At 41.6% G+C, this 9,251-nt stretch overlaps 1 protein-coding gene across 1 annotated transcript; it reads right to left on the bottom strand.

The window, feature by feature from the left end:
- Window positions 1–6,486: 6,486 nt before the first annotated feature.
- Window positions 6,487–7,500, bottom strand: XCR1 (X-C motif chemokine receptor 1). The gene has a single exon (XM_013950741.1). The coding sequence runs from the start codon at window positions 7,498–7,500 to the stop codon at window positions 6,487–6,489; it is 1,014 nt and encodes a 337-aa protein (XP_013806195.1).
- Window positions 7,501–9,251: the final 1,751 nt, after the last annotated feature.

The following is a 9,251-nucleotide window of genomic DNA, read 5'->3' on the forward strand; positions in this document are numbered from 1 at the left end:
TAAAAACTGAAAATATATGTATATGCTGGATGTGTACAGAAACTAAAGCTTCTGTCTAAAAGCTGCCATGATCTTTCAGAAGGAGCTGGCTTCCTTCCAAAGCTCTCCCCTGCATACAGTACCTACTGAACCTTTGCAATAAAGCATACTGGTCCAAGATGCAACACATTTCTTGTTTAGATAGCCATGAATGAACCTTCCAGGAACTGTATTCCTTGCTTGCCATTTCCTTACCTGCATACAAAAGCAAAATGATACCTTTTAAGTTATGCCATTTTTAACAGGCATAATCTCATATAGGACACATCCATAACATGCTGATTGCACAGTTCAGTGAAGGCTTTGGACAACAAAGCCTAACTTTTCAATTTTGAGTTTTGTATTGGGTTCTGTTAGAGGACTGTGTTCTTCAGGCTGAACTCTACCCTAAAACAATCCTTCAGCAACATTTATTTGGTTTAATGTTGCTCAGGCAACAAGTCATAAAATCATAGACTAGCTTAGGTCTGAATGGAGGTCTCTAGTCCAGCCTCCTGCTCAAAGCAGGTCTAATCAGATCAGGTTGCTCAAGGCTGTGTCCAAATGAATTTTGAACACCTCCAAAGACAGTGATCCCATAGCCTCTCCAGGCCCCTGTCCTAGTTTATTACCACCCTTATAGTAAAAAAACCAAAAAAATCATTAAATCTAATTGTGTCCATTGCTTCTCCTCCTACTGCTGTGCATCTCTGAGAAGAGTCTGGCTCCATCTTCTCCATTTCTTTTGATCAAGTGGTTGCAGACAGCAATCCAGACTCCCTAGAACCTTCTTTATTTAAGGCCAGACAAACCAGCTCCTTCAGCTGCTCCCTGTGTGTTGTGTGCTCCAGCCCCTGACCAGCTTTACAGCCTTCACTGGACTCACCCTGGTATGTCTATATCTTTCTCATATTGGGGAGCTGAAAACTGGGCATGTACTCCAGATGCAGCCACACCAGTGCCAAATAGAGAGGAAGGATATCTTCCCTAGACCTGCTTCCTGAACAACATGTGGGCTTTTTCAGGGCTTCTATCCAATTACACTAGTGGTCAGCAGCTGTGAAATGAGAACAGCAAACATCAGTCAAACTTCTCTCCATTTAACACAGGCCCTTCAATTTTAATACTAATGAGTAAGAGCACTTCGATCTGCTGAGTAACCATAAGGGAAAATGAAATAGAATTTTGTTTATGATTTTAATAATGCTGTTGGTGTTTTCATGGTACTGAGTTATAGATAGAGGAATCTTGTTTCATGATCAAAATACTCCTGGCAATAAGCAGTGCATGCCATGCTTTGTCTAATACATTGCATTGAATCTAGAATCTGAGTATTGCTCTGATTATGATCAGAAGCAAAATTATCATTGATTTCACTGAGAACAGGATGCTTTCTTAAATGTGTGGGTTTTAAGTTTTCTTGTTTTACTCAAGGTGATGTACATTAGCGATGGAAAAGATTACATGCTTCACCCCTTGCCAGTGAAGATTTTCCCTACTGGTCAACCAGTGACTGATATAACTCCTATGGCTTCACAGAAGTTGGGACCTCTGACAGCTTACAGCAGTGATGCTCTGCTTCATGTTAATCTGCTGTAAGGAGACAGGCAGGGAGACAGACTCGGTTCAGCTAAGTGCCTCCAGGAGAAGCTGTTTTTTCTCCCATTCCCACTGAGTGGAGCTTAATAAGAACATAGTCAGAGCAACAATAGCATGTCCATGTAACTATAACTTGCAATGAAGGTTACAGGTGACATCCTGCATACGTTCTGTTTAAAGGCACTTCTGACGCTGTACAACAGTTGTAATGTTATGACTACTCAGCTGCTCCCCACCCATCCAATTGACTGTGATTTCCAAAAGAATATTAATTTCTCCTTTTTCACTTCACAAAGTTCTTTCTCTCGGTTCTGCATTTGTTCAGATCTCATAGCAGCTGATTGAATGAGTGAAATTAAAGATTCAAGGTCCCCTGAGCATTATGGTTTAAGCACAGCAAGCCTGTATTTTCCATGCATGTGGAGCTGCCAGAAGGAAAGAGATTTTTCAACACAGCTGGTTATTTTGTAAAGAGACTGCTAAACTTCACAGACTGCCCGTCCACGGACCTGCACTGGGCAAATCTTGTGGCTTTAGCTTTATGTGTATCTAATGACTTATGTGTATAAACAAAGATGGAAACTATGCCAAAATATTATCTCCTGACAATAGATACAGCTCAAAGTGCCTTGCAGGTCTCTGTGTGTAATAGCAGAGTTTGAGGAGAGAGGTACTACCCACAGCAGAGGAGGATTGCTTTGGGACTACTTAAATAGTCTGGGCTTGTATAAGTCTGTGGGACTGGGCAGGGTACATGTGATGGTGCTGAGGGACCTGGCCAGTGTCATTGCAAGGTGCTGTCTATTACCTTTGAAATGTCATGGAGATCAGGGGAGGTCTCTGATGACTGGAAAAAGGCAAATGTCATGCTCATTTTCAAAAAAGGCAAGAAGGATGATCCAGGGAACTATAGGCTGGTCAGCCTCATCCCACTCCCCTGGAAGATTGTGGAGAGAGTTCTCTTGGAAGCTCTTACCAGGTGGATATAGGGCAAAAAGGGTTGGGAACAGCCAGTATGGATCTAGCAAGAGAAAATGGCGCCTGACCAACCTGATAGTCTTCTACAATGAGCTGACAGGCTCTGGGGGTGAGGGAAGGGCAGTGCACATCATTTACCTTGATTTTTGCAAGGCTTCTGACGAAGTCTCCCAAGGCATGCTCGTAGCCAGATTGGGGAGATATGGACTACAAAGTGGATGAAAAACTGACTGGACCATCAGGCTCAAAGGGTAGTGGTCAGTGGTTTGAAGTCTTAATGAGTGGTTTGTTATGAGTGGTATTCCTCAGAGGTCAGTATGGAGGCTAGTCCTGTTTAACTTCTTCATTATCAGCCTGGATGATGGGACAGGACACACTCTCAGCAAGTTCATGGATGACACCAAGTAAGAGGGAGCACTCAATACATGGAGGGTCAAGGCTGCCATCCAGGAGATCTCAGTAAGCTGGAGGAATGAGCTGACAGGTACCCCTGAAGTTCAGCAATGACAAATGCAAAGTCCTGCACCTGGGATGGCCAAACCTCTGCAATGGTGTGGGCTGTTAGCTGGCTAGAGATCAGCGCTGCCAGAAAAAGTCTGGGGGGTTCAGGTGGGCAACAAGTTGAACACAGCTCAATCGTGTGCTCTTGCAGCAGTGAAGACTAACTGCATATGGGGCTGCATTAGGAGGAATGTTTCCAGCAGGTTGAGGGAAATGATTATTTTCCTCTGCTCGGCATTCATGAGGTCACATCTGAACTACTGTATCCAGTTTTGGGCCCCCAATACAAGAGAGAGATTGACAGACCAGAGTGAGCCCAGTGGAGGGCCACCGAGATGGTTAGGGAGCCAGAGCACATGATGTGTGAGGAGACTGGGTTGGCTGGGTTTGTTTGGTCTGGAAAAAAGAAGGCTTGGGAGATCCTATTGCTCTTTTCCATCATGTAATGGGGAGTATAGAGAAAACAGATCCAGACTCTTGTCAGAGATGTGCATTTGAAGAACAAAAGACAGCAGCTACAGGTTGCAGCAAGGGACATTTTGTTCAGGTAGAAGGGAAAAAAATTACTCTGAGAGTTAAGCATTGGAACAGGGACCCAGAGAAGCTGTGCAATCTCCATTCTTGGAGGTTTTCAGAACTCGACCAGAGAAGGCCCTGAGCAATCTGATCTACCTGGGAAGTTAGACCTCCTTTAGCAGGAGGTTGGAGTAGATGACCTCCAGAAGTCCCTTCTCATCTAAATGAGTCTATCAAAGTTTACAATTACTTGTTCAATTGAAAATACCTCAACTTTAATAGGTAGTTATCAAAGACAGAGAGCAGTAGTCACAGTGTAGTATTCCATTGAATTTCTGAATGTTTATTAGTACCGTTTCATCATACCAGAAAGGGAAATCTCCATACGCTGAGTTACTTTGGTTAGAGTAGGCAGCAATACAATTGGGTAATATTCAGCATTTCCTTTCAGCATTCCCTTTACATGCTCAGATGTACTCTAACAAAATATGCCCAAGCTACAAACAGATTTAAATAACTTGATAAAAACTGGGCAGAGCAGGATCATTTAAATCTCTTGCGCCTCTGTTATACCGCTTGACTTTTTAGATAAATGTGAAATGTATTGACAGTACAAATTAGAGGGTAGCGTAGATCTAGAACAGTGAGTTGAATGACAGTTTGTTGAAATGATATGGTTGCATAAGACCTTGTTCTAGCCATTTTCTCAGCTTTTTCCTCTTGTAGAGCTTTGTTGATGTCAGTGAAGTGCTCCTGACTTACCAAAACATAAGAAGAAGAACTGGGATTCATTGTGCTTTAGTGGCTTGTCTTTTCATAGATGAAGGTATTGAGTCCCCAGTCTAAAGTCTCTTGAAGTGGATGAAAGGAATCACATTCATTTTGCTTGTCTGTTATCTTTTACCAAGAGACAAGAGCTGGAGGCTGGACTTCACCACAAATCAGACTGATGACAAGTTCCATCGTCCCATGCTTTGAACACAAGTCCGTTCCCTACAGGATTAATGAGTAACTTTTTTTTTTTTTTTTTTTTAAGCTTTAGGCAATAACCGTAATATTATGATACCAGAATTGACTTGTTCAGGAAGGTGCCTCTGATGATAAGGGACAAGATATGAGCATTTTATTCTGGCAGCTGAACTGAAGCACAACTAGAAACTATTGGCAAACCCTATCAGAAACTAGGGTATTTGATTAGATGGACTCTTAGTCTGGCTCAGTGTGGGCATTACTGAGTTTCCATTTTCTTACAAACTACACAGCAGCTCAGAAGAATCTATTGTCTGCTCCAAGTGATCTTTAGAGATCAAATGAAATAGCGTAGAAACAAAACAGAGATCATTGAAGATGGTTGTCTAAATAGAACAAAGATCAAGTCTGATGCCATTGTAAAGCTGCCCTGACTTTCTATACAAATGCCAGGCAATAATATTACAGTTTCCAGAGGCTTTCTAATTTAGTTACACTGGAGTAGGCAGTACATGTTTTTTATTTTTTTTTTCCTGCCTAGGGGAAAAAAAAAAAGAGCTATCATGAAGAAGAATATCAGTTCCTGTGGAGAAAAAAATGTTGCTTTTGACTGCTGGAATCACAATGTCACTGATTTTGTTGCAGTAATATGTGATGTTGAAGTGGATTCCCTCAGCTTGCTTTTAGTTGTGAAATCATATTTTAACAAACATTTTAAAATACTCCTGCACTTATCACAATGAGGCCTTTTAGCAACATTTTCAAAGTTAGGTTCATGCAAATATTTGCACTTTACTTCCCACCTTCCTATGCAGATGAAATGTGTCCATGACATGAAAGAACTGCATCTGCCCAGAAAGCTGACTAGACCAGCTGTGAGCATATCTGGTATTTAGACATGAGGCAGGTCAAAAGCAAACACATGGCTGGCTTTGATGATCAGGTCTTAAGCAGAGATTTCAACATCTCTGTGAAGGAGTTAAAAGAAAAGTTGTGAAGGAATAAGCATGCAAATATATAGGCTAAAATCTGCTGTTCTGTCTTCCTAATAAAAAAAGCCAAACATTAATTTTACAAACAAAGCAAGCTATCCAGTTATTGAAATAAGCCATTTGTTCTGCGCTATAACCTTTTTATAAAGCTTAATTCTTCTCAGAGCCATGGCAAAGGGAGAGGGAGGGAGACAGCAATTAGGGGCAAATATGCTCCTGCCTTGCACAGAAGAGGGGCTGCAGATCCACTGCAACAGCTTGAAGGGATATTCAGAGACTGGAAGATGCCTGGGGCAGAAGCAGTGACAGGAGAAAAAAGAATATCCCAGCAACCAAAGTATCTTGTTACAACTTGTGTTCCTTTTAGGACTCTCCCAAACTTTCCATTTCAGATGCAGAAAACTTCCTTTACATTAAGCTAGTTTTATATACATTTACCCACCAACAGGTAAAGGAACATTTGCACTGAGAACTTCAGAGATTCTTAGATCTGGTAGCTATTGTCAGGCCAGTAAACCTTCAGAACTCCAAAAAGAGAGAACTGATGAGTTCAGCTCTGATATTCACCACTGTAAAGCACTAAAAGCTACAGAAATACATGTGTTCATTGCTATACACAATCCAAGATTTTAAGTCAGACAAGAAAGCAAAAAGAAAAATCGATGAGAACAAGTCCATCTAATGCAATAAAAAAGCACAAAGCGAGACTTATAGATGAATGAAGTAGCTTCTCAGCTTCTCCAACCCACTGCAAATACATTTTTTTATCATTTTCCATACTCTTTTGCAAAGACTAAACTTGTTTGTCTGTTCCTCAGGGAAGTGCCTCTAAAAAAAAAAAAATTAGAGATTATCCATGGCTTTTAAAATCTGAAAGTTCATCCAGGATTAGCACTAATAGCTAGGTCTCACTTCAGTAGATGGATGCATCTTCATAGTGGAATTTGCCTTGAGAACAGATCCCGGGACTGGAGACTTGACTGATGCCACACGGTAAACACTGATTGCATAAACGTAACAAATGCCTCTTGAACTTGACCCCAACAAATACATAGAGCACAGGGTTGAGGCAGCAGTGGGAGAAAGCAATTTTACGGCTGATGTGAAAGGCGAGGTTGGAGTCCTTTTCATACTGACAGGTAGGTGGTGGAAAAGTAGTCAAAAAACTGAGGATGTTGTAAGGTGCCCAACTCAGGAAAAAAGCCACCACGATAATCAGGATGAGTTTCACAGTCCTGTGCTTTCTGCGAGATTTTGCTCCAAGCAGAATTATCAGTATCTTGAAGTAACAGAACACAATAATTGCAAAGGAAAACAGGAAGAGTATATTTCTCTGATAAATGTCCACCTTCTTCCATTTCCAGTCAGCATAATCACAGGTCTTCACGCCATCCAAGCCTTCCTGTACAGTGGTGTGAATCACCTCAGGAACCACAATTAATATGCTACAAGTCCAAATGGCCAAGCTCACCAGAAAACCACAGCACTGTGTCTGGGATCTCAGAGTTGAAAGCGGATTCACTACGGACAAGTACCGCAGAATAGTCATGAGAGTCAAAAAGAAAACACCGCTGTAGTAGCCAGTGGAGAAAACAGCATTCACTGCTTTGCAGAGGAACTCACCAAAAATCCACCCGAAGGACTGGTCCACTGCCCAGAAAGGCAGCATGCAGGAGAAGACTAAGTCAGAGACACAAAGGTTCATGATGAAGACATTTGTTAAAGATGCAAGATTTTCATATTTGAATAGGATCCATAGCACTAGAGTGTTTCCTAGCAGGCTGAGTAAAAATGCCAGAGTGTAGAATATAGTAGTGAGATGGGTGTAAAATACAAAATAGTTGCCCCTTTCACAGACATTGCTTTCATTAAAAAAGTATTCATATGAATAATTCTCATTAGCAGGTGAGTAATGCTCTTCATCCATTTTTCTGTGCAAACCTCACACAGTTCTCCAGCAGCTGCTTCAAAGAACCGCAACCAATGATCAAAGCAAATTTTAGTGAAAATCAAGACAATTACTAAACTCCCACTCTGGACGATTCTGTTTTAAGATATGAAAAAAAGCAGCGAAACTACTCGTTAGCTTTTTTTTGAGAGATATCATTTCCTCTTTTAGGACTATAGCACGAAGAGGTAGATACTAAAGGTTTACCCTCAAAGCAATGTTGAGATCTTAAATAACTAAGAATTCAGAAACTGAGAGGTTTTTAAAACAACGTTGATGAGCGAGTGAAGAGTTAACAGGACTGAAGAAGTCTGCCGCCTGATATGCGCAAGGGCTGATATGCTCAAGGCTGCAGACTAGAAGAGCTAACAGGACTAAAGAACTCCACTGCCTGACAAGGCCGAGGAATCTGCATGGACCCGCAGGGAGGGGAGAAGCGATACAGAGGTGTTGTGGTCTTGCCTCGCTAGCAGGGTCCTTCCCAGCAGACAAACAGTCCTGTGATTGCGCTACTCGCAAAAGTCAGCAAAAGCAGTGTTTGCCCAGAGCCCCAGCCGTATAAAAAGAGACTTGGCAGCTAAGAGAGTTTGAGCAGGGACGGGAACGTGACCTGACCATCCTCTCCGGCTGGACCGTGAGTATCCCCCCCCTCCCCTTTTCCTGGGACGCTGGGTTAAGGTAACTCCTCAAGGTTGAGAGTCCTCTCACTAAGAGAGTGAACAAGAAAGCTTTCAAGTGGGGATAAGCAGTGCTTCCAATTACTAGCGCAGTAACTGACCGTTTCGGGTTATCCTTTCTAAATCAGTAATTGACTGTTTCGGGTTATCCTTTCTAAATTAGTGATTGCATTATTTTAATGGATGCTACTAATCCAAGAGCTTGTGTGAGGAAGTAAACATAATTTTTTTTATTACGTTACTGTCTCAGTTGTTACTATCAAACCATCATAGCGTGACAAATGTGGTCAGTGACAACTTCTAATTATTAAATGTCTACTGTGAGAAGGTTGAGGGTGCATTGGTTTCTAACCTAAGTATCTCAGGACTGTTGAAGCTAATACTATTTTTTAGGTTGTCTGCAATGGTATTTTCTACCAACTTTCTGAACACTTGACCCTGTATATGATCCTTTGTAACAGCAATTCAGCATGGCAGAAACTTAAAAAGCTGAGCAATACCTCAGGTATTAAGAAGTGTGAGAATGAAAAATGGAAAAAGCTGTGTCTCCTACAGATTTTTGTTTTGAGATTGGTTGATATCTAAAAATCTGCAAGCTTTGATGGAAGCATTTCCCGCGTTGGGCAGTCATGTATCTCTATCATTTTTTGATCCTGAGGGATGCGATAAGAACAGTGTCCTTTCCTCAGGGTTGCTGCTGGTTACCTGTCTGCCCATTTACAAGTAGTAACTTACACCCAACTTGATGGTTGAAATTGGCTGACAGTGTCAAAAGTTACTGAGACTCGGAAGATGACACACAGTCAGATAAACATCCAAGGGCAGCCTGCTGACAATAATCTCATTTCTTTAGGAAATGAGGCTAAAATATGGGTATAGAAAAATTAATGGCTCCAACCAATGGTTCAAAATCCAAATTAACATTATCCCAGATGAAAGCTTACTTGAAGCACTACGTTTTTGACTGAAGCCAGGGGGAGACCTGCCACTAATTTCCTTGGAAGCACAATCACAACAAAGAAACTCTATGGCTCAGGCCAAGATTGTGCTGGT

Source organism: Apteryx mantelli, chromosome 2 (assembly GCF_036417845.1).
Source record: "Apteryx mantelli isolate bAptMan1 chromosome 2, bAptMan1.hap1, whole genome shotgun sequence".
Taxonomy (NCBI): Eukaryota; Metazoa; Chordata; class Aves; order Apterygiformes; family Apterygidae; genus Apteryx; species Apteryx mantelli.